This window comes from Ursus americanus, chromosome 19 (assembly GCF_024610735.1).
Source record: "Ursus americanus isolate L20-20 chromosome 19, mUrsAme1.1.p, whole genome shotgun sequence".
NCBI classification, from domain to species: Eukaryota; Metazoa; Chordata; class Mammalia; order Carnivora; family Ursidae; genus Ursus; species Ursus americanus.
The window spans coordinates 45,887,749-45,913,325 of NC_142145.1; the positions used below are offsets into that span (position 1 = coordinate 45,887,749).

Below are 25,577 nucleotides of genomic sequence, written 5' to 3' on the forward strand. Positions count from 1 at the left end.
GACAGGCTGGTTTTGTTTTTTGGTTTTGTTTTTTTTTTGGAAGAAGTTCTCAGAATGAGTGTCCTCATTCCTGAGAAGAGCTGGCTAACTTCGCCAAAAAAGCATTTTCTCCTCAGGCCTCGCACAGACCGCATTTGGGCTGAGGTAATTCTCAGGAGAGACCAGGACTTGTATTTTCAACATGCCATGAGATACTGTGAAGTGAAGAGGTTGGGCTTATGAACAGTCACTGTATAACATACACATCCTCAGTCACTATTAGGCCCTTCTTTGGGCGTCAGTGGTCAGAGGTTCATCTGAATTACTGTAGAGGAGTCTTGCAAAAACAGGGAGTTTTTATGCAAGGGACGTCTCCCAGGGTAGTTTCAGTTTTGCAGTAGTGGCAGGATGGGGAAAAAAAAGCTTCCAGAAGCAAGCATGAGCTATAACAGAACCTTTTCCTCTCTTCTCCAGTGTGTTCTATGTCTTCTACGAACAGTACCTGACCATTATCGATGACACGATCTTTAACCTCAGTGTGTCCCTGGGAGCCATCTTCTTGGTGACCTTGGTTCTCCTGGGCTGTGAACTGTGGTCTGCAGTGATCATGTGTGTCACCATCGCCATGATCTTGGTCAACATGTTTGGCGTCATGTGGCTATGGGGCATCAGTCTGAATGCAGTTTCCTTGGTCAACTTGGTTATGGTGAGTCCTGGCCCGCTCAGTTTGTCCCCACCTCCTGTGTCACTTCCGTGAACTGTTTCCTGGGGTAGAAGACCAAGGCCAGCTCTTGGAGAGGTGGGATGAGTGCTAACGGAGCGGGGACGTGGGTGGTGCGTAGAACAATGAAAGTGTGACTTCGTGGTGTCGCAGGGGTATTTTGCCTGGAACTTCCATCCTGAAGGGTTTGCAAAACATGTAGCCTAATGACAAGACGTTCACTTTTTTAAAAAAAAAAATGCTCCTTCCCAGTGGAATTCTCTACCAGTACCTTTTGCTTCCCATGCAGTTGCCAGGTGCTTTCTGATAGTCTTGAAGACATGAGCGTTTGAGAAAGTATTAAAATAGCAGCGTGTCTGTACTTACCATACGAACACCGTTTTCAGGGGTGGCAATGAGGCCCCATTAAAGCAAATCTGATGGCCACGTGCTGGCTCATGATGGGGTGGGAGAACCTTACGAGGGTTCCACAAGCCCCCCTCAAACAGGCAGATCGCTGTAGAGAAGTGGAGCTCTGGGTGCTGTGCCTCGAGGGTCCCACGAGTTGCTGGTACACCTGTAGTCAGTGTGGTGGGGGCTTGGTATCACAAGGTAAAGGGGATACTTAGGGCTTCTGGGGCGCCCTGCATGCCAGATCCTGGGAGAGGAGTGCCTGCCTCCTTAGGATTTTCAGCCACAAAAGGGCAGTCGTAACGGGAGCGCTCTTTTCCAGAGCTGTGGCATTTCCGTGGAGTTCTGCAGCCACATCACGAGAGCGTTCACAGTGAGCACGAAGGGCAGCCGCGCGCAACGGGCCGAAGAGGCGCTGTCTCACATGGGCAGTTCTGTAAGTAGCCTGGCCCGCGATCGCCACACGGCGTGCCCCGCTGCTCAGCTGAGTGCTTCTGGGGAACCGGAGTCAGTAGGGAGAACAGAATTTGAATTACTTAGCCACTCCCCAGGATGACACATCTTCAGGCATTTCATGAAATAGCTGTATCCTGAAATTCTTTAGAACCATTCCCTTCGGTGAATCCTTTGTAAACCGTGAAGCAGGAGGAGAACAGAGAGGTTTGATAAGGGCACACGTGTTGACAGCAAGGGAGCTGTGGCCCTCTGACCCCGGAGAATCTTCGTAGTTCAGCTCCATAGCCTTTCAGCCAGTTACTTTGCCACTCTAGAAAATACTTAATAGTTTTCATCTAGAAATGTAAGGAAATCTCTGTTTAAAGACAGAGTCCAGTGTCTATGCAGAATACACACCTTGTACCCTTATGCCTTTTTTCCCCCAGGTCCATAAGCAGCAAATCGAACAATTGTAGGGAGAATATAGGCTGCTTGTCAGTAACCGAAAGCTGGGGTTCGCCCCGTTGCTTTGGGCTTTGCCCATCAAGAAATCGCCTTGAGGGAGTGTTGAATTAGAGTCGGTTGGCAAGTGCTTTTCAACTCGGTCTCTTCTTTCAGGTCTTCAGTGGAATCACACTGACAAAATTTGGAGGGATCGTGGTGTTGGCCTTTGCCAAGTCTCAGATCTTCCAGATATTTTACTTCAGGATGTATCTGGCTATGGTCTTACTGGGAGCCACCCATGGCTTGATCTTCCTCCCTGTCTTACTCAGCTACATAGGTAAGCATTCTTGTTCCTAAACAAGTGGATGGAGGAAGCATGCTACGAAGGAAGAGAGATCTGGAAGCATTCTTAAACGGTACTTTAAAAAAAATTGCCAGAGAAAAAAATCTCATCTAGGGGTTTCACGATGGTCCAGACGGCTCCATTAGTAACTGCTAATGCTTTTTCTGGAGGCTTTGATTTTCTGCTGCACAAGGCCCCAAAGTCAGAGGGTGAAGGCGCTTGCGTGGCGGTGGCCCCGGGGGCTGCTCCCTGCTCCAGACAGGAGTGTCCCGAGTGACTCAGCCCGGGGTGTGGCCCAGCAGCGCCACAGGGCAGCTTTCATTCCCTGACTCACGGTCCTCGCGGAGGGCTGCGTCCGCTTATCTCTGGTCTCCAGACCGCCCTGAAGATCTTTTTACTTCTGTGGCCATTCCGGCTTCCATAAACGTGGTTGGAAGGAGAGGACAGGCCAATGTGCTTGTCTTAGAGCTTTGTAAGAAGCTGAAGCATTGGAATTAGGGGGAAAGGGGGCATTGGGGGTTTATTAATCTCTGGGGGATAATAGTTTGTACTGTAACAGAACGACCTATCGCCTTTTCTCCTGAAGAAGTGATCCAGAAGTTTTTTTTTTTTTTTTTAATCCCTCACAGGCCCATCAATAAATAAAGCCAAAAGTGTGGCCACTCAAGAGCGATACAAAGGTACAGAGCGAGAACAGCTCCTGAATTTCTAGCCTCTTGCGAGCTTTGGGGACTTGGTGTCTGCGGGCCGGCCGGTTTACCGCTGGGCAGCGGCTGCGCCGTCGGAGCTGGACGGCAGCCGACGCGAGGCTGCAAGAGCGCGGCTTCGGCCTAGTGCTTTCAGACCCAGGACCGCGCGGCCGGCGTGTGAAGCAGTGTTACCTACGCCGAAGGCAGCTGCAGGACGCCGAGGGGCCTTCCAGGTTCTCCGGGAACAAGACCTAATTCGGGCAGGCGGAGGGGGACACCGGCGAGGCTGAGCGGGACCTGCTCCCTGACACTTTTTAAAGGCCAATCAATGCAATGTTTTCCTTTGTTTTTGGAGTTAAGCCATCACACAAGTTCTATACCATATTTTTAGTAACATTTGAGGGTGTTGTAGATACACTTTACTATAACATTTTGTAGTTTAAAGAGCTTTATTAATGCAATAAATTAACTTTGTACACATTTTTATATATATATAAAAAAAAAAACTAGCAAGTGATTTCAGAATGTCGTAGGCCTCATTAGAGCTTGGTCTCCAAAAACCTGTTTGAAAAAAGCAACATGTTCTTCACAGTGTTCTCCTGTAAAGGAAAGACACTCCGTCAGATGCGGCACCGGAGAGCACGACGGGAACGAACACCTCACGGCTCACAGATATGTACGGCGGGGTTTTAACTTATTTTCTTTCATAAAATACTTTGTTTTCCTAAACTTTTCAGTTGTCCTTTTTATTTATACAGCTTCTGCCAGGGCTGCTGGGCCCCCTCACAACCCCGGCAAACTGCCCTCTGCGTCGAGACAGGAGCAGAGCAGCTCGCCTGTCCTGGCAATGCCACCCCGCACGGGTTAGCAAGCTACAGGCCGGTGGGCCAAGCAGAGCGTCGCGTGCTCCTTCCCCACCCTCAAGATGCTGAAGGCCTTAGGGAGGCAAGAGCCAGTAGCCCAGGTGTCCTAAGACAAACAGTAGTAAGCCCCAGGCCATGTGACACGCCTTCGTCACCGTTTCCTGTCCCCATTTCCTCCCTTGTCCCTGATTCCTCAGAAAGCAGCGTTCCCACATCAGCGGCAGGCCGGAGCTGTGCGCTCACTGCAAGTTCCAGAGCAGGACTCCCGACTCCACGGGCGCACGGGATGCCCCCCGAGCACCATCACGAAATTTTGTTTCTAAAAAAGCTAACCCAGGAGTTCGCAGGAGAGCTCCCCACAAAGGCTTCTCGCCCCCCATCCTGCCTGCCAGCGTTCTCTCGCTGCCGCGGGTCTGTTCACCCTGCTCTCTTCACTCCCACCACATCCTCACCTGGAGTGAAGTTAGGGTTCCCTCGCAAACGCTGGTTTCGCTGTTCAAAAAACCGAAATATAGTATAGAAAAGCATGTTGTCTTCAGTCTGCTTCGCGGCATCTAAGAATTTCCGTGCAGAAATGTTGTCGTGGCCGCCAATGCCCCGGATGAACCGTAAGGCCGCTAACACTTGGTGTTTGGAGAGAAGCACTTCTACGATTTCATCATTCGCAGTCGAGAGTCGCTGGAAGGGAGGGAGGGAGAGAGAAGAGTCCGGTAAGTGCCAGCGGCAGGAACAGACTGGAATGCAGCTGAGAACGTGGCTGTAGCAAGAGTTACCTTCAGCATATCCAGAGACAGCTGGTGGGCAGGAGGGTAAAAACTTTCTAGGGATAAGAGCAAACAAGCCTGAAAGACACATTTTCAAACGGACTTCAGCATAAGGTGTTAGAAGGTTAAACGTGAAGTCTTGACTCCCACAAGGAGAAACCTGGGGCCACGTACCAAAGGCTTGGAGTCGCTGAGGACGTGGTACTGCAGGAACTGATGCAGCATGTAGAAGAGGTTGTGCTGGACCAGCGTCTTGATGACGAGCTCATGTAAGTAGTGCTGGGGACAGAGACGGGGGACAGCCCGTTTCCCAGTCACCCACCTACACCAGAGAGGCCACGCAGAGCTGTTCTAACGCACGGGTACATGTTTCCACGATTGAGGGGAGAGGTTTCTGTCACCTGCGCATCGACAGGATACCTGACGGAACACCCCTCATCCCACCGAGCAACAACATGGTAGTGTCGGGAAAGTCACTCGGAATTCTGAGTCCGGTGCGTGGCCCCGGCTCCTCTAACCTGGGACAACACATGCTGGCCGGAAGGTACCTGTACTGTGATCTGGAACTGGTTGAGAGAGCGAATGTACTCCATCAGCACGGCGATCACAAATTTATGAGACGTGTCCTACGGAGGGAAAGAAAAAACAGTCTTAAACACATCGAAGACTCGCAAGGAGGTCGCCTGCAGCTCGTTTCTCCACCTCTTGTTTCCACACGAGTCTGGCCCCGTGTTCCATTTCACTGGTTTTGCGCAGACCCCTCCAGAACCTCCCCGTTCACCACAGCCATGTTCTGGACTATTAGCAGCCAAACCGTTAGCTCTAGGTCTTCACCCAAGACACCTCCAGTTCGTCTAGTCGCATTCTGAGTTCTACGACTTCCCTCAGCTCCCCGCAGCAAGACCTGTGTGTGGAGCATGCGTGACCCACCTTCTTCTCCGTGAACACGGACAGGACGTGCGTGTACATGTCGGACTGATCGATCACAGCCTGAGTCCGCGCCGGCCTCTTGAGAAGCGGGCTGCTCCGGCTCTGCCCGGCTTCCAGCGCCTAAACAGCACGTGGCACATGTGACCTTAACCAGCTTCTCGGTAATCCCAGAATTCCCGGACCCTGTGCGCCTCAGATATGAGCAGGCTGTCCTTCCCCGTGCGGGCTGGGGCAGGGTTTAGGAAGCCAGAGCTGGTCGTCTTGAAAAGAGGCTGACGTTCATGAATGGAACTCAAAGGCATAAGTCCGCTTCCTCTTGACACATTTTCTTAACCTTAAAATCCCCAATTTACTTAATCACAGACTTTCTGGTGTGTGTTACCTAATAAAAACCGAACGGCGTCCTGCATCTTTGTTCTAGGAAGCCCCGATCTTACAGTGAGTGACCACTTCTAAGACTGCCTGGATGTTCCAGTGGTAAATACATCTCCCCAAATACGACACTGGGAAAGCTTCGTGGGGCGAGGCACTACTTCACCTGACTCCGTAAAGCAGTCTGCCCCGGCGCACAGCACGCGAGAACCGTGGCGGGGGCCGGAGAGGCCCTGACTAGCAAGGGCAAGGGCCGGGGATGCCTCGAGCCAGAACAGGGATGCACAGACACCCACGGGACTGCGCCCTCCTGCTTCCCCCAGCCTCGTACACCAGCAGCAAGGCCGGGAAGGCTCTGGAAGAGCTCGGCCCTCCTCTGCCCCCTTTGTGTCTAAAAGCACAGGGCCAGGCGCGCTCCAAGGTCCCTCGGCCTTCAGCAGCCTGCGTCAGTGCTGTTACCCTGAGGAGCTGACGGGAAGTGCGGTTCTGGGTTTCTCACTGCTTAAAACCACTTCGGCTCTAAGCCTGAGGACTCATCAGATCCCTGAAGTGAAATACTTGGTTCCACTCATCCTAACGGCATAGCAGAAGCTGGTTCTAAGCCCCGGTAATGTTTCCAGCCCTTCACGACACACTCGAGCCTGCCATGGGAAAGCACAGTGCTGCTACTTAATCGCGACCCTGACAGGACGCTGACCGAATGCCAGCATGAGTCGGTCTTTCCTTGTAGGCTGTAAGAGCCCTAAAAGTAGGAAATGTGGCAAAATGATGATACTTCTAAGTTATTAAGTCTAGGCTCTGACTTGGCGGAAGGATGTAGAAAGTAACGCAAAGCTAAAACCAATTTTCTTAGCCATAAAACAGGAAAGACCAAGGATCTATCTACGTGTGAGATCTGACACAGATGAGAAACAACGGAAGGTGAAGGCACTGAGTGACACGCAGCTGCTGCGCCCCCACTGCGGCCCCAGCACGCCAGCCTCAGTGGCCTCCCGCCTCCAGAACCGTGCACCCTTATTAGGAAACCCGGGGGTGGGGGAGGGGTGGAGAGGCGCCCACACAGCTTACCGTTGTGTAGCTCTGCTCCGCGTCCAGGTACTTCTTATATTCGTGATTGAGCTTGTCAAAAACCGTGGCGATCACAGGTAACGTTGCTCTGTCTGACTCACTCAACACTGGAAAGAACATTCACGCAGGTCAGCCGCGGACGTCCGTGTCAGAACTCAAACACGCTGCTAGGATAGAAAGACCTAACCTCACAGGCTCCCAGGGCAAACCTACCTCCAATGGGCTTTCAGAGAAATGGAATCATTTGGAGACCTGGAACCTAGAATTCACTCACCGGCCCTTCCTGGGCACTAGAAAAAGTAGCTACAGAGGGTTTCAGCAGAAAGTGCTCAAAGGAGAGATCTCTGTAGTAAGTGACTTGGATTCTGGAAAATGCCTGTTTTCAGGCTGGGGAGGCAGCGCTTCCCTCAGATGCACCAGCTGTTTCTACACTGCTCTCGCCTGGAACCGTCTGTTTAGCTTTTCTCCCCAAGTCGCTACAAGTCATGATGATGTTTCATCGCCTTTCCAGGGGGTTAAATAGTCCACCCTTCAAGTGAAGGATAAGGCTACAGGTCGTGCACAAGGCGGAAAAATGTGGCCCAGCTCCCAAGAAAGGGTGTGGGCAGCACAGGCCGAACCCCGGAATCAGACTGCGTGGGGGAGGACTGGTCCACTTACTCTGTGAACAGACAGACAGGATGACCATCTTGCACTCCTTCCTCTGGAGGAGAAAGTCCATCAGTCTTCCTTTGTCTGGCAAGAGGCTGACGATGGGCTGAAGCTTCACTTGCAGGTTCCAGAGGTAGCCTGGATGGAGGAGACGGCAAATTTCATACAGGATGCAAATCGGAACAAAAGCCCAAAAGGTGGTTCCCATGGGGTTCCACGGGGCAATCCTGCAAAGCACGGATACGATCCTGATCTTACCAACCCAAGCGCGGCCTAGGACACAAAAGCTGTGCCTGACAACAGAAGGACTGACAGCCACACTACAACTGTGTGCTCTACGGCTCCTTACAACAAGGTGACCCTCTCCGATCACAGCTCCCAAACCGGGGGCGGGGGGGGTGACTCAGAGCAGTTCCGTCCCTACACCTAGCCCCCTTTTTAGTCTTGAAGCTTGAAAAAGATGTTAACGTGTGGTATGAACTTGGGTCCTGTACTCTGGCTTCTCCCACAATGGCTCTTCAAAGTAACTCTAGAGGCTCCCAAGGGAATTTCATAATACATCCATTCATCGATCTGACTTTCCCCAACACCCACACTGCCAGGGAGCGCCTCTCTCAACTGGGGTTCCACAAGAGAGCTCAACACTGCAATAAACACGATCTGAGTGATTCTGTTCTCGGTTCTCCCACAGCTGGTCCAGAGCTAGTACCATTCTAGACGGAGACGGGAATGCCACGTGCAGCGGATCCCACGGGCACCAGGGCTGATTCTCCCCCTGAGAATTCTCCTTGAGAATCCCGGGGGCTGAGACAGGAGAACACACAGATGACTGAAGACGGATGTGGGAAGTCCAGTTACCAGGAAGACAACCGGCATCCCGAGGGAGCTTCCCAGCACCGTGGGAAGCACAAGCACACTCGATGCACAACCGAAACAGAAAAGGCCTCGGGCACACGTGGGTGTGACGGTGGGGGGTAGTGACAGGGCAGGGAGGGCCTTGTGCACCGTGCCATGGGGTCTGGGTTTTCCGAACAGAGTTGAATGGGCCAAAGCAGGGGAATGGCCATTCTTAGTTGCGAATTTTAAAAATAACGTATGTTCAGAATAAAACACAGAATAATAGACAACAGAGTATAAAGTGAAAAATTCTCCCATTTCGGGGTTGAAGGGAGTGTTCATCTCTCAGATTCACCTCAAAAACGTCACTGGCTACTCCTGTCAACCGAAGCCAACAAGTACTATTGTCTAACTTGACGATCGTCCCCTCTGACCCACCTTGGCTTGCGCTGATGATGATGTCAGGTTGAAAGACAATCCAGGATGAAGAATCCGCGTGTTATAGGAAGTGGTAAACCAGGAAGAGATGAAAACAAAAGAGAAACCCAGCTCTGACTGGCACTGCCCGCCCTGCCCCCTACTTGCAGAGGCCACTCGGCTCTGGGTGGTGAGGAAAGTTCCCCCAGGGACTCCCAAGACCTTCTTCAGATCGTTCACAGCTGCCAAGGCCACAGGACCACTCTCAGACACCCGTATAAAGGGGGTAACAGCTTCCCTTCCGTGCACAGCGCAAGGCCTTTGTAAAGGATACAGAGTTTGCACGGGACAGGAGACTGGCTGGTCACAGGAGCAGGACCTACAAATGGAGAAAACACAAATGTGCAAGGACTAGGCCGTCGGAAAACCCTGCCGATACCAGTGCTGAGGATGTGAGCTGCCGTACTTCTTAAAGCCTTCAGTACATGTTCATTCAACCGCAGCTACGTGAGGAAGGAGTGAACGGGCTGGTCCCACTGATACAACACACATAAGGAGGAAGGGGGAAGTCAAGAACGATCCATGAAAACATCCTCCCAAGAAGGGGAAAGTATCAAGAATTCATTCAGAGTTGTCAATTCTGTCATAACCAAAGATGACTCGTCATCATTTAGGCACACGAAGAACTGAGCAACATCCCCGGATGATTCAAAATCAAATCCCCAGGTAAGTCGCTGATAATTAAACCACAGAATACATTTATTTGAAATATTATCTAAATAATTAGCTCAGTTCTCTACTGCACAGAGTAGGTCCAGGCACAGAGACCTCATCTAGAAACAGAAACCAAAAAACCTCCCATGACAAGGACTCATCATGACCAGCTGCACCGGCCGTGCGTCAGGCGGGCAGCCCTCGGTGAACCTGAGACACACGGCCCTGCCAACTACATATCATTCCCAGTTCTGTTCCCACTACTCAGGCACGATCAGAAGATTGATCAGTGGGTTAGAAAAGACCACTCAAAAGAGGAAAGTGCCCATAGTTCAGACAAGCTAAGGCAAAGAACACCTGCATTTAGCACCTGAGGGTGAAGGTCTTGCCCGTGGGCCTCAACTCTGGCTGCCCATCACGTTGACTTAACTGCTCTCGGGTGACAGCCAGATGCCCTTGATGGTTAAAGCCCCCCCAGGTGATCCTAACGTGCAGTCGGCTCCAGACCCGCTTGCACAGACCACAAACAGAAGAGGAAATGAGAGCAGCTGCCTCATGCCGAACCTGCTGGCGTCATCATTCAAAACAGCCTAACCAGCCCTTCCTGGCGGCACGGCCTGCAACCGCACGGGGCGGGCGAGATGCCAAGATGCTACAAGCCCGTGAGGGGCTTACAATCTAGCAGGAACAACAAGACAGTCATGAACTGTAAAAAATGCTCTACCCGCCCACACTCCGGAGGCCAGAGATTCAACGGACCTTCGAATTATTAACCTTTGTCTAGACTATTATTTTGAGCACACCTGGCATTTATTATAACTAGCCAGTTAGAACGTGACAGCCTCTGACTGGTCCCAGACCACCGGAACAGACAGGTTTTTAATGGCTAGAGTGGGTTTTCCCTCCAATTCACCTGCAGTTACCTTCGTGCCAAGTAAGCAGCAGATACAAGATAAACACTTGACACAACCCATTTTTTTTGAAAGAGACAGAGTGCGCATGCGGGGATGGGGGTGGGGGGTGCTCTTAAACAGGCTTTATGCCCAGCGCAGAGTCTGATGCAGGACTGGATCTCATGACCCTGAGATCATGACCTAAGAAAATATCAAGAGTGGGACACAACCAACTGAGCCACCCAAGTGCCAGGACACAACCTATTCTTTTAATGCTAACACTATTAACTCAAGAAAAGGAAGCTGCTGGAAGGAACACAGAAAGCCAAAAGACTTAATCAAACATAAGAACTAGCTCCTTCCTCCCCCAGTGCTGCCGGAGTCATTAAGCTTCTGGGCGATCCCACACGTCGAGGCAGGCAGACTGGAGGCGGTGCTCTTGCTAAACTCAGCCGCAGCCTGACTGGAATCTTCCCTGACAGGTGCAAGCACCTCCTGACTGCAGGCGGGCCCCAAGCAGCAATACTATCTGACAGGGATCCCTTATAAGAAGAAAACATTGTGACCGAAGCTCCAAACGTGTGCCCTTCGGACTAGCCATATGCACTGAAATTTCAACTAGCTTACTCTACACTCCGATATCCTTTAAAAGACAGCTGAATGTTATTCCCGTGAGCCCTAGCTTGAAATCAGTTACACGGGGAAAAGGCAAAAATAAAAGCCCAACAGTTTCTCTCTCCTTCCCTGAAATTCTGACCTCCTCTCGGACTTCCTGCTCCCACCTCGTGTAGAGATTTCGAATAACCAAAGTAGCACAGCCTTAAGCTCTTACGATGCCCACCAGTGAGAAGAAAATGCAGTATTTACTAACTAGCTATGGCACCGACTGTGCGAGAAAGGCAAGGAAAAGCGATCCCAGGTTCAAGTGACAGCCAGAAGCAGCCACGTTCAATCTCAGGGTTCTAGAGCACAGGCAAACAGAAAAGGGAGGCCGTAGTCAATAATTAAACAACTAAGAAATCTCTCAGCTTCCATGGGTAATCCCGACTCTCTGTTTTATTTTTATTATTTTTTAGGTAGGCTCTATACCCAACGTGGGGCTCAAACACAACCCCCAAGAGTCTCATGCTCTACCCACTGAGCCGGCCAGGCGCCCCCCCAACTTTCCATTTTAAAGCTCAGAGAAATCACTCCATGTCTTCAAAAAAAGATTCATGTATCTTATAAAATGCTTTTCACAACAGCATAATTTTACTAACATGATCAGTAGGATTTTCATTAAAAAAAAATAACAAAATCATCCCTCCCCAGAGCACGTGGACCTGGGAACCCCTGTGTGCCCTCCTCATTCCAACCGCCAGGCAGGGGTCCCCTTACCTGCCATGGGGATCTGGTAGGGTTGGATCGAGCGCGCTGGGAGCACCGGGTGATGGAAGGTGACAGTGCCATCGAACTCTCCCCTTAACTTGATGTCAAATATCACCGATGTCTAAAGTGGAGAAAAGTAAAACTCGGATACCGAAACAGGCCACGACGGACTCAGCCCACCCCTTCCATTCTCTTGCATCCTGCCGTTCCCAGCAGCTTCCACAGTCTGCGCGCACGGCACCCCTGCAGGCTGGTTCGAAGTGGGGAGGAGTGTGCTGGGGTATCACAACTCTGTGACACCGTTCCCCATGCTCACGCAGATACGCACACTCCTGGTGTTGATGACGGGCAGACCCTGAAGAGCTCAAAGTGATTGCAGCAGATCTTTTTCACTTCAACTCACAAGACCTTTACTAGTCAAAATAAGGGTGTCACCCCCCTGCAGGAGATGTGGGACAGAAGTAGCTTGTCTATGACCAGATACCCAGCTACCCACGTAGAAAACAGCAGGACCCATTCCAGTCTTTCTCTTGGGCCATGGAGCCTCAAAACCATTATCACTCAGCATTATCATCTATCCTCACAAAGGAAGCACCAAGCTCACGTGCTCATGGAAGACCGGAATTCTGCAGTAAATTCCCAGCTTAGATGATTCAACCAAATAATTGGGCCAGACTCAAATATCCTCATGTGCTACTTTCTGGAATAGTTTTTAATTCACTGTAATCAATAGAGAGGGAACCACTGTTTTTTTCCTAAACCATCTAGAATACCAAACCCATGTGCATCCAAAAGACCAAAGCTTTAGCACGAAAAGCACTTTCTAGTCTTTGTTCTGAACGTTTTGTCCATTTTCATAACTCTTTTCAGGAACCTTGACAGACAAGACACCCCCACACAACTCTTACCTCTGTATCCTGATGATGAACGACCACCAGGTTATCCACCACGTTGAGGGCAAACTTCCCCGTCCGATTTAACTTTAATATGTGCATCTTTTTACAGGCACCTTCTCTGTAGGATAACACAAAGGTCAAAAAACAGATCGACAAGCTTTAGTTCATATTTTAAAATTGGAGAAAGAGGACAGCATTAAATATACCGTGGTAGATGATAGAGGACTACCTCCGCTCCTGCACTATTGGAGGTCCGAGAATGATGCCTCAAGAAGAGAACGTAAAGCTGTCCGTATCTACAGAACAAAGAGACAGACGTCACATCGGGCCACTTGAAATCCCTCCACTCTAAATGCTGAAATATGAGGCCATCATAGTTAATTATGACATATTCACTAACAGAATATTTCACAGCCAACAAAAATAGTTACGAATTGCAGTTTAAAAAAAAAAAGCTGATTATAAAGTGAAAAGGGGGATGCAAAACTAAATATAGTTCAATCACAACACTTTAAAAGGAAAACACAATGTCCTCAACTACTAGAAATACGTGTTAATAGCTATTCTTGAGTAACAAACTAAGTCCATTTTCGTTTTCTCTAACCTTCTGTATCTTCTAAGTTTTATGTAGTTAAGTATATTCCTTGATACTAGGGAAACATAATCACTCTTCATTCGGAAGCCTCGTGGCACAAACGCTGCTGTGAGCAGTTCCTACATGCACACCGCTCTTCCAGTGGCTGGCACTATGCTCGGTCTGCCACTGGGATGGGACCAAAGGGAAGGGAGTGGGTCCCTGCTGCCAGTGGGCAAGGACTGTTCTCATGGTACCTATTCTCTAAACAAGGATGCCACAGAAGATTGTCTTAAAAAAAAAAAAAATTCTAACTGCTAAAAAATGTTAAATTTCAAAACCACTGTTTTAGGCCAAAGAAGAAGAATCAGAAGTAATTTAGGAACAAAATTTTGATACTTTTGAATAGGATTAGGGGTACACTGGGTATTCTTTGTATCAGTTTCTATTATTGTGTCTAAAACTTCCATAACATAAAATTGAGATAATCTGCATTTCCAAATAAAGACATACCTTCCTACATAAATAATTCAGCTTCATGTTAGTTAAAAAACTATGTTCTTCTTTAGAGCAAGTAGGATACACTTTGGCTAACAGAAGTCCTTGATAAGCTTCAACTACTCAGAGTATTAAAAAAAAAAATTCTAGAACTAAGACACCTAAAAAATAGACTGGTCCAATGTTTTCATTTTATCAGGCTAGAATGGTGGAAAAAACTTCCCTAAGGTCACGAATCTAGTAAAATCAGCAAAGAATGCCAGGCCGATGGCAGGTTTCCTATATTCATAAAATCTAGGCACTGAAAGGGAAAGGGCGCATCTTGATCATGTGCTCACGGTAGGCAGACACCTACCCAGAGGCAGCCCTGCAGTGCTTACGACGCACTTCTACTACTTGTATCGCCAAAAGCAATTTCAAGAAGGAATTCTCTCAAAAGACAGACATACATGGTGGCCATCGCGATGTCTCTCTCGGAAAGGTTCAGCTTCGCTGACTTGGGCACAGCTGGTAATTCAATCTCGAACTTGGGCAGCTTCGACATAGTGCCAGCCTGTTTAGGTGATACAAGTATTAGGAAAAGCCGATCAGGGCACCTGGGTGGCTCAGATGGCTAAGCATCTCCCCTTGGCTCAGGTCATGATCCCAGAGTCCCTGGGATCGAGCCCCGCATCAGGCTCCCTGCTCGGCGGGGAGCCTGCTTCTCCCTCTCCCTCTGCTATTCCACCTGCTTGTGCTCTCTTGCTCTCTAATAAATAAAATCTAAAAAAAAAGCCGATTAAACCCCTCTGATGCTTTAGCATTCCCTACATAAAACCACTGAGGATACGCACACACTATGTCTTTCGATCCTTTCCAAAGTCCCACTGTGTCCTTTACTCCCTGGGGTCTGTCCCCACACAAGGAGTTGTTCTTGGAGGTGACAGGAGGGTAGAGTGTGCCCTCTAGCGGCCAGAAGTGGTGAGCTCACTCGCTGGAGGAACTTGCCCCTTTGAAGTACTTGACACCTTAGGATGTTGGAAGGGGTGGGGGGAGGAAGTTTTCCTAAAGAGAGGCTCGCTCTTACCCGAAAATAAAAGGGCTGCAGCACGTTCCCAAGGACTGTGGTAGACAGGAGAATCACAGCGCCCTCGGGGCAGTACATGTACCAGTTCACGTTGATATTCTGGCTCTTCAGGAGTTTCAGACTGCGTTTCTCTGGTGACACCTGAAGCCAAGTTCAAGAAACAGAATGTTGCAGTAAAATGGAAGAGGACGGACAGGAAATTAAGAAAACAATAAACAGCAGGGGCACCCGCGAGACTCAGGCCGCTAAGTGTCCAACTCCTAGCTTCTGCTCAGGTCGTGATCTCGGGGCCTTGAGATGCAGCCGCAAGCCTCAGAGCTCTCCGCTCGGTGGGGAGTCGGCTTCTCCTCCCTCTGCCCTCACCCCACTCGGCGCGCGCACGCGCACACACTCTCTCTCTAATAAATACATAAATCTTAAAAAAAAGAAGAAAACAATAAAAAGCAGGGGAAAAAAACCACGAAATAAAAATGAGAATTGTTTGTTTGTTACAGCTACTGATGGCGATGCTCAGTGCTTTACAACTCTTGGCTCATCTACTCACACCACGACCCTGAGACCTGAGACGCGGGCACCACGGACACCTGACCTAGGAGAAAACAAGGCTCAGACACTGGTTAATGCAGTTAGAGCCCAGGCAGGCCAGGTCCCCGCAAGGCCGGATCCGAGCCTCCCCCCTCTCGGGCACCGTCCGCCGCAGGGCAGGGAGCAGCCTTGCCCCCGAGCCCCACACGCGGCACCAGCCACCGCCCAGCCGGCAGCACCTGCCTTCTGCCCGCCCTCCATCCGGACTACAGGGAGCACTGAGCTGAGAGCAGCTCCCTTTTGCTAACAATCGTGCTCATGAGACGCTGCATGCAAACCCAGTATTTTATAGTCAAGACATGTTTTAAATATACTGTAAATATTCTGAGACGTTAAAGAACACGGTGTAGAGCCCCAAGACATTAATGCTCACAGAACACTGTGCTTAAGAACGGACGTGGAAGTCAGGGTCAGGAGGCCTGGGTATCTTGACATAAATAAAATAAGGATGGGCAAGAGTCCTCTTTCTTATTTCTTGAAGAGCTGAAGACCATCTTGATGACATGAATGTACACTTTTCCACTACAGAGAATAGAAATCTATACGACTGCCACTGAAAGAACCTTCAGTAAAGCAAGTGATCCCCTCCACGCTACCATATAAACAAACTCCCTGTGTGTAGGAGGTCTGGGCAGTTTCTTTCTGGCGGTCATGACAAAGGTTTTGATGACAGCCCCACAGCAAAGCACCATGGCATTAACATCTCACATTCTGCTTACATGGGTGCATTTTCTCCATCCCTACATTCTAAATTATACCGCCTTCATTAGGTCAACAAAATTACACCCTGAGAGAATCCTAACAGCCTCCAGATTAGCTCCACTGAAAGCTCTCAGACACATTTCTCAAGGTCAGGCAGTTGGAACATATTATAAAATGATGAGGCAGGTGCAAAGTCAAGTCAACAGAGTGAAAAGGAATGGGAAATATTTGCAAACCATCTATCTGATCAAGGGTTAATACCCAGAAAATAGGTGTACGGACTGATAAAATGCAGTTCTGGCAAAAATGTGGAAAATGGAGATTCCTACATTGAAAACAAATGTGGGGGATACCTGGCTGGCTCAGAGGAGTGAGCGACTCTTGATCTCAGGGTCGTGAGTTCAAGCCCCATGGTGGGTGTGGGGCTTAAAGACTAAATTTTTTTTAATTAAAAAAAAAAAAATTAGCGATGTCTGTTCAGCTTTTTGACGTTCATGCCTATGCTGTAATTCCAAGAACTGCCTCACCCAAGAACATAAAGAAATGTTTGCAAGCATGTTCACTGCAGAACTGTTTAGAATCACAAAAACATGAAAGAAGCCAGAGGTTCATCAACAGGGAAGAAGTTGAACTGTAGGACACCCATACAATAGAATACTGTTTAGTCAGAATAAAATATGGATGGGGGTGCCTGGCTGGCTCAGTGAGGGGGAGCGTGTGACTCTTGATCTCAAGGTTGTGAGTTCAAGCCCCATGCTGGGTGTAGAGATAACTTAAATAAGACTTTAAAAATTAAAAAAAAGAATAAAATATGGACACATGTCCAAGTATACTGCTATGCAAAAAAAGCCAGCCACAAAAGTTTATATACAATATTCCTGTTTTAGTTTTAAAAAAAAAATGGTGGTACATATGTATGAAAATAAATATGTACTAAACTTTTCATACTGGTTATTTCTAGGGATTATGGGGAAGGGACTTTTACCTTCCATATATCCTGGTAATGTTTAATTGTTTTATTAAAAAAAAAACATGTATTTCTTGTAATTAGAAAAAAAGAATAAAAACCTAAGCAAGAGACTAAAACTCTAGAATCTCAGAATCTATTTAGAACTGAATTCAAAAGGCTGCCACACTGCCATCACAGACCTTTCTCCCGCAAACATAAGTGATGAACAGAATACCTGGTAAAATTCAATGCCTTGATCTGTTATGAAGACAATTTCAGTAGAACTGGTCCAACAGAATCCTAGTATGTTGGCGTTCTTGGTCTGAAAAGAATTACAAAAAATTTTCTTAAAAAAAATGTTTGTATAATTCTCTTCAAAAGCTTAAAATACTCTATTTCTTTTTTTTTTTTTAAGATTTTATTTTATTTATTTGACAGAGACAGCCAGCTAGAGAGGGAACACAAGCAGGGGGAGTGGGAGAGGAAGAAGCAGGCTCCCAGCGGAGGAGCCTGATGTGGGGCTCGATCCCAGAACACTGGGATCACGCCCCGAGCCGAAGGCAGACGCTCAATGCGCCACCCAGGAGCCCCAAAATACTCTATTTCTATCACTCTTTACTAAAAGTTACCTGGATTTGATTACTTATTAACAAATCAAACTTTCTTTGAAATACAATGTTCCCAGATTTCCACCTGGCACACCTCACTGAAGCCCCAGACTCTTGATTCTTTCTGGTCAAGAACAGAGGGAAAAGCCTAAATTTCGGAGAATGGTAACTGAGCGGCACTCGCAGATACCAACTTCTACCTTAAGGAATCAAAGGACAGGCGGCCTTCTCTTAGTCAGCCGTAGCATAACAACAGCCATTATGAAAGTATAAAGGCCTAAAGGTTCCCAGTGAGTGCTGAGCAACCCGGGGTTGGGACCGTGAGTGCACACCTCGGCCTCGCCCGGTGCCCAGTAGTGCCCCAAGCCCGAGGGCAGACAGGGCTAGGACAGGGGCTCTGCAATGCACACTGGATCAGGTCTGCGAGGGGCTCAGTTACTGGGCCCACGGGCCTTTCCTTGTCACAGAGCCCACCCTGAACTCCATTTAGCAAAATGATGGCAAAGCTGGTAAAAGCCACACCCAGCACCTTCTGCCAGTTTCCATGGTGCCATCCTGGGGCTTTACGCTGAGCCCCCTCTAGCCTCGTTCATTAGACCCAGTAAATCTAATTAAAACAGATTAGAAGCTACACTTCGGGAACGAAAGTAGAAGGACACAAGGACAACAAATCAAGGAAAGGAAACATCATCAGGAGAGGGGAAAAAACTCCTTTTCCCAAAAGCCAGATGCACAGCCAGCACAGGGAGAAGGGGGCAGGGGGACACATGAAGTGCTGACACTGCCCGGTGCTTAACACCCTGTCACCCACTGAAACCTCCCAATTCCATCTTGTTAGAAGAAACAGGCTCTCAACCGTTTCAAAACTGTCCAGAGTCCCAGAGCCCACACGCAGCAGGTCTCAGCAGAAAACACGGCCTGCCTCCAAGCACGTGAAGGCAGTTCGCCCGCCACCATGCGTCTCCACCACGGGACCCACACAGGGAAACAGCCAGCAGCTGGGAAAGGGTCCGGGCCGTACCTTGCACTCTTGAGTGTATTCCAGCTGAGAACTATCCGGGATAAAATTAGAAAAATCCTGAAAAGTAAAAAAATAAATAAATAAACAAGAAGAAAGAAAGAAAAAGAAATAAAACACAAGAAGTTTAGATCAAGCAGCATACTGCCAACCTACACTGATACAACAAAAATTTGTACAAACGACAAATTTAAAAAGTGATGAGAAAAAAAACTGATAAAAAACAAGAAAACTAAAAGGACCAATGTGGATAATCCATCTCCTTACAACTCAATTTAAAAAAAGTTAATCCAAATATTCAGTTAAGAGTTTAGAAACTCATACTGAAAATCAATTGCTGTTAGAGAAATGTGTTGCTGCGTCTTACAAGAAGCTTTCCAAAACTTTTAGCAATGAATCCTGACAGAAGGAAATCAGATTCTGCCTCCTCCCAACAGCTTTCACTCTACTTTACAAATGACAATGGTGAATACTTACAAAGGCAAAAATGCCAACGGTGCTCCAACGTGCAGTGGGTCAAGCACTCAAAAATGCAAGAAGTGAGCAAATGGAGCTATTCTGGTAAAGCTAGTTCACCAAGCTGCCAAAAATACACCTCATATAATCTATGCTGCTAGCTAGCGATCAATACAGAAGACGCACGAGGCTCCGAATTACTTTAAAAAAAATTTTAAGTCAAAAATGACAAACTAAGGTCATAAGTATTTATCCCCTGAAATGTCTTTCTCCAAGAATTCCAAAGGCTCACGTACAACAGAACAGAACTATAACCTGCATGGCACTGAAATAACAAAGGCTTCCTTTAACACTGTTTTTTGCAATTCATTCTCTTCTAAATGTACTTCTAGTGTCCTTTTCTTTATGCTATCTTCAAGGATATGTCCTGGGGCGCCTGGCTGGCTCAGCTGGAAGAGCATGTGACTCTTGATCTCAAGGTCACGGGTTCGAGCCCCATGTTGGGTGTAGAGATTGCTTAAATAAATACAGCTTGAAACAAATAAAAATATGTCTTACCACAGTCTTTGAGGTCCTCTGAACAGCTAATATCTTATTTTCTAAGGAAAACTTAATGCACTTCACTTCTCCTTTGTCTTCCATTCTTTAAGGGAAAAAAAGAAAAAAGTATGCTATGAGTTAAAGTTAATAACCGAAATCTAGCATCTAGCATTTTGTGAGAAAAGTTATATACTCAGGAAGCAGCAAATCTTAGTTGAAAATTATGTTTCTGAAACTATCAGGACTTCTTTTCAAACAATAAAATCCAACTGGCAACACGTTGCTGATGAAATTTACAGTTTGTAGTTAACAAGTGACTGAGGAATTAAGAACAGGTGCATTTTCCCCTGAGAATCATCTGAGACATAAGTAAGTAATACCCTCACAGCAACCTTCTCCAGAAACTACCGCCTTTCCTCCCCATCGCTCTCACAGCAGAGTGTGTGGAAGAGTGTAAGCTTTCCTGGACCTACATGACCTCAAACAGACGTTACAAAGGGAAGTCAAGGGATGGATTACAGAGCAGCACGAGCAAACTTTTGATTGTGGTGACGGTTAACACATGTCAAAACTCATCAACTGTATACGTTAAATATACGCTGTTAATTCTACCACAATAAAACTGTTAAAAATAAACAGAACTAAAATTTTTGCCAATAAAATTAAAATTTAAAAGAGGGTAGATTCAGTATCTTCCTCCTCAAACCCTACTAAGCCCCCAAATCTGGATCATCATGGGCTCACTCTCATTTTCCACCCCCAAATGACCACCAAAACTGACCCAAGACTCTCCTAGGCACCTCTGGAGTGCCTCTGTGATACCAGTCCACGCTGCCTTCAGTCTGGTCGTTAGTATGCCTGGCCCAGACTACTGTATCATCGCTCAGTGGTACCCCTGACATTGACATGCTCCCCACTAAGGAAGCTTCAGTGCTGTAAACAGCATGATCCTTCCAAGCACTGATGAGATCATGCCATGCCCCATCTTACAAATTTTCAATAAGAAGATAAAGCCCTAACTCCATAGCAGAATACATAAGGTTCAAGCTGACTCCTGCCAGTGACCAAACCACGAGCACCTCCCCTTCCCTGCAGGGACACCTGAACGCCATTACGCAAGCCTGGAATTCCCCCAAACACCATGCTCACTCACCTTTACATAAACTCGGTTATCTCCCCCACCTGAAAAGCCTGCTCTCTTCCCCTGTAGAATCATTCCATTCAAGCTTTCAAATTTTGCTCAAAGGCTCCCTCCTCCCCCATCCTGCGCAGTGGTGTTTCCTGGCCTACCCCAAGATAACGGTCTCCTCTCTTTTGTGTGCCCAAATTCTGTAGAAAGTGCTATCATAGTACTTTTCACAATCAACAGAATGTGTCCACACACTTGTCTCCCACACTGAATTTATGAGTTCCGCAAACAGGCACCAGGCTGCACATGCCTGGTACCTAGCACAGGGGCTACAAACAGTGTTTGCCCAACAAATGAGTGATTTGTTTTCTACTTCAAAACCTGTTTCCTATTAGCACAGACAACCTGCAAAAAAATTTAAGTCACCACTGACTGAGGGCCCACATTGTACTTTCCCCTTCTGTAATGAGGGGAGTTAAAGACCAGATAATTTATCAACCAAAGCGAGATACTTCTGAAAGTGAAAGGAAGTGCTATTCATAATTACACTGGTTCAACTTGTATAAACTGGGACATCCAGTCATCTTTAGTAGAAGCTGGGATTTTAATATACATTATTATATAGGAAACACTAATCAGGAATCTCCTCCACCTACCACACAGCCTGAAAAGACCCAGGCCAGATGAGGAAATGAAGGCCCTCCCCCGTCAAGACGCCAGAAATAAGCACATCAGTAAACTCACTTGCTAATTTCAAGTGCCAGGAAGTGGGTTCCCTATGTTGGAGATTTGATTCCCCAATCAAGAGAGAACTACTCTACACATGTCACTCTGACGCGAAATACTAATACGTGCCACTAACACGGCACAGCAGGGGTCTGCTTCCCTCTCCCTGCGCTCAGTGACTGCCGAGTGTGTGTGCACTTCAGACCTCTTACAGCCAAAGGACAAATTTTTAAAACCAACTTCTGAATGAGAAACAGAAACACATCATTTTGTTTACATGTGATAATTATTCTGTGAATGTCAACAGTTACCGAAACGAGATGGGATTCCTGTCATCTGGGCCTTTAACTACCACCCCGGTAGCTCCACCTGATCGAACTGCAAAAACCTGGGAGGGAGAAGAAGCAACGTTAATGGTCTGAACTTTGAAAGACTTTAGACACCTACACCAGCCTACAAGTGATTACTTCTACTACACCCCACTCCTGGTCCAGCCGAACTAACGTGGCATATATTAATCTGCAGATGCTTGGTGTTCCCATCAATTTTAAGGGACAAGAGCATAGAGACCAAAAAGGTTGGACCATTCCGAGTGCAACCCACTGTGCGAGACCGGGCGGGGTCCCCGCGGCTACACATTTTAGTCGGGTACGGCAAAAGCGCCACTGATGCATTTGAGCACACCCTGCTACTACTCACGCCGCTTTTCCCCCCTTTCCAAAATCCCGACAATAAGGACAATCCCAACGTCTAAATCCTCGACTGCAAGGGTACCTAATGACAAATAAAGACAACAAAGGCGCCGGGAAAGGGCTGGCGGCTAACAACTGACCACACCGGCCAAAGGGCGCTGTTGGGTGGGCAGCGCAGGTTCGGGGTCCACCTAGCTGTCGCTTTGGAGAAGAAAGCACCCGCCGAGGTGGCTCCCGGTCCCTCGGCCCACCCAAGAGCACGGAGCTGGCGCCAGTGCGGCGCCGGGACCGGAGGGGAGGCCCCAGGCCTGGCCCCCCCGCCGGCACCCGGCCTGGGTGCGCGCGGGACGCCCCTGGGGCACCGGGGACGGCGGGCGGGGCGCGTCCGGCCGCGCGGGGGAGGAGGGAGCGGGCCGGCCCGGACCTGCTTGTTGGCCTCATCGAAGAAGACGCAGTTGACCGGGTTCGCCTTCTCGAAGTGCACCGGCCGGTCGCACAGCTCCAGGTAGTAGTCCTCCTCACCCATAGCGGGCGCCGCCGCTGCGGCGGGGAGTCCGGGGGCGGCCGCCAGCGTGGAGCGGGGCGAGCGGCGCCCGGCACAGGGACGCAACGAGTCGAGCCGGGCGGTGGCGACGGCGATCCGACCGGGCGCGGAGGCCGCTTCCTGGTGCCACGCCCCCACCCCGTCCAGCACGTGACCGGCCGGCCTCCGCGCTTAAACGGGCGACTGCCGACCCGCCGTGGTGGGGCCTAGCGACCGCGACCGCGCCCTGCTCCGAGCGAGAGGCTCCTCCCCTTTCTTGGAGGGCGGAGTCCCAGCGCGGCTCGCGGGGCGGGGGCGTGACCCGGAAGCCGCGCGGAGCCGAGGGCGGGTGTTGGCACCGCCACTCCCGCCTGCGCCTTCCCGGGCGAGTGCAGCTCCTGGGTCCCCGTCCATCCCCGGAGGTTTGCGCCCGGCCGGGCGCCCGCCTGGGGCAGAACGGCCCCTGGTCTAGGGAAGGCTTACCCTGTCTCTCCGGCGGGTTTATTGAGCCTGCCTCTGGGAACTTAATAAGGGAGGGGAGTGCTGTGGCCAGCGCTTGGATGCTGTGAGCTTGTAACTGGGAAACCAGTTTAGACAGCAGTCAGAAAGTCTGTTTTGAGTGGCTTTGACATTTGGGGGGGTGTTGACATTTGAGGGGGTGGGGGAAACTTCATTCAAGAGAGATGGGAGGGAGGAAGGAAGGCATCACGGATGACCCTGAGGTGGCCATTCTCAACAACCGGACGGATTTGAGAGCCATTCTCTAATATAAAGAGGCTTGAGAAGTTTGGCGGGGAAGTGGTGAAGACCAAGATTTGCATTTTGGACATGTGAATCCGAGGAGAAATGACATCAACATAGGTGGCTATGTGGGGCTGAAGCTCACTAAGTGACAAGGCTGGAGATAGCCATTGGGAGTTACTGGGATACTGATGGTGTTTGAAGCCCCGGAATTGGATGGGATTGCCTCACATAGAGCCCTGAAGTGAAAAAACCAACCTCTAGAGGCCAGTTAGAGGAATCAGTAAAGGCCAACAAGCAGAGCCTGCCAGAGAAGTACACAAACTAGGGGTGGGGGCTGCCTCTGGGGCTGAGTGAAGAACTGTTTCGGGAGGTGGGGCGCCGTCTACTTTGACAAAGGCTGCTGAGAAGTCAGAGCACCGAAAAGTGTCCCCCACTTTTCCGCTGGGAAGACACTATACTTCCACGGGAGGACCACCACTGCGGGGACTGGGAGGCAGAGCCACATGGCAGGCAGCCGGTTGGAAGTGAGCACGGGAAGTGAGAAAGAGGTGATAGACAGCAAATCCGTAGTAACTGATCTGGAGAAGCTTGGCCCTAAGAGGAGCAGAGGTGGCCCGGGCTGGGAGGAAGTAGGAATGAGTTAGGTTTTTCAAATGAAAGCAGCATTAAAAGGCTGTGCATACTTTACGGAGCATAAGAACGTTGCAAGTCTCGTGGAGCCCAGGAATCTGCGGAGGCCAGGTACCTCTGCGACAGAGTCAGAGGACCATATTTAGAAAGAACAGCAGACTGGGGCATCTTTGTGTGAGAACGGTTCAGCAGAGAGGTAAGGATGGAATATACCGAGAAGACGAGATATCCAAGTGAGGCGAGATGGGGCAAGAGCCAGAGTACACGTGGAGGGGTTGGTCTTTTCTGTAACCACAGGATAGAAGGAGGCTGGGAGATTTATGGGTAGGAGAATGAGGACCTTCCTCTCCTTCCTCTAGTAGAAAGAAAGAAAGAATGGGAAGGGAGGGAGGGAGGAAGGAAGGAAAATGAAAAAAGAAAAAACCTCCTACCATTGGCCATACCTGTCCTGATCTCTGTCATCTACTAGCCAGGATCACAGAATCCTTCCACCCACATCCTGCCATCACCTGTCAGCATACCCGTGGACGACCTGTGCCACCCCATGCCATCCCTCCAGCTGCTCCCCTGCGACCATTCTTCACCATCTCCAGGACCCTCCCTTGTCCTGCTTTTTCTGCTCAGTCTATTGCCCTCTCCTTCCCTTCCCTCCTCATCCAGCTGCAATTCTGTTTTCCTCCATTCCAGTTGCCATTACCCTCAACACCTTACTCCTCTGTCCTTGTCACACTCGTCTGACAGCCTTAGCCCAGATGCACTCCACCTGCGTTCCCTGCCCCTGCCACCATGGGAGGAGCCACACAGCTGCGCAGCAGGCACCAGGAGGAACGCCAACGGCTCTCCTTCCTGCCTGGCTCTCTCCTCCCGTTCCCTGCAAAGACACTACCAAGCCTTCTCCGCTCCCCTCAGCCTGCCTGCAGCCCTTCGCAGACACCTGGCCTCTGTTGATGGAGAAAAGTGAAGCCATCAAATGGGAGCGCATGGTCCCACCCACGACGGCTGCCCCCTACGCCCCTCCCAGCCTCCCTGGAGTTCGAAAAATGCCTGTCCTGCCCAAGAAATTCTCTGCCCATTTCTCACTTTCTCAGAAAACTTAAGGTGTTGATTTTCACACTTCTTCTCACATCCTGGCTCCTAGAAATGGTCTTTCACTTTGCTGTTCTCTTTCTTCTTAAAAACAAAACAACTGAGCTGAAAACAAACACAAAAAACTTTCCTGAGACCCGTACGTATCTCCAGCTATAACCCCTTCCTCTCCTTCACAGCACACTTCTCCAAAGAGTTGTGATGCTTTGCCTCCACTTCCCCAACCTTACCCCACTTCAGTCTGGCTTCGGCCCCATCCCTGGAAACAAAAGAGCTC

General features: G+C 49.2%; 2 protein-coding genes across 2 annotated transcripts in view; one reads left to right on the forward strand and one right to left on the reverse strand.

Annotated features, from left to right (window-relative positions):
• The window catches only part of NPC1 (NPC intracellular cholesterol transporter 1), a 49,336-nt gene extending 45,606 nt beyond the window's left edge, over positions 1–3,730 (forward strand). Inside the window, exons 22-25 of the mRNA XM_045781806.2 lie at positions 454–685; positions 1,413–1,526; positions 2,144–2,306; positions 2,942–3,730. Coding sequence (XP_045637762.2) covers positions 454–685; positions 1,413–1,526; positions 2,144–2,306; positions 2,942–3,024 — 592 coding nt within the window. The 3' untranslated portion in view covers positions 3,025–3,730. The remainder of the gene's footprint in view (positions 1–453; positions 686–1,412; positions 1,527–2,143; positions 2,307–2,941) is intronic.
• Positions 24–23,081, reverse strand: RMC1 (regulator of MON1-CCZ1). Its single transcript, XM_045781807.2, has 20 exons — positions 22,742–23,081; positions 21,937–22,013; positions 19,789–19,873; positions 18,778–18,834; positions 17,384–17,470; positions 14,913–15,053; positions 14,296–14,399; positions 12,981–13,070; positions 12,787–12,892; positions 11,888–11,999; positions 9,238–9,282; positions 8,925–8,978; positions 7,659–7,787; positions 6,999–7,105; positions 5,559–5,678; positions 5,177–5,254; positions 4,803–4,907; positions 4,638–4,706; positions 4,317–4,542; positions 24–3,600 (listed from the first exon to the last, which is right to left on the reverse strand). Exons 1-20 carry the CDS (start codon positions 22,841–22,843, stop codon positions 3,521–3,523), a joined length of 1,974 nt encoding a protein of 657 aa, XP_045637763.1. The 5' UTR covers positions 22,844–23,081; the 3' UTR covers positions 24–3,520.
• Between the last annotated feature and the right edge of the window lie 2,496 nt (positions 23,082–25,577).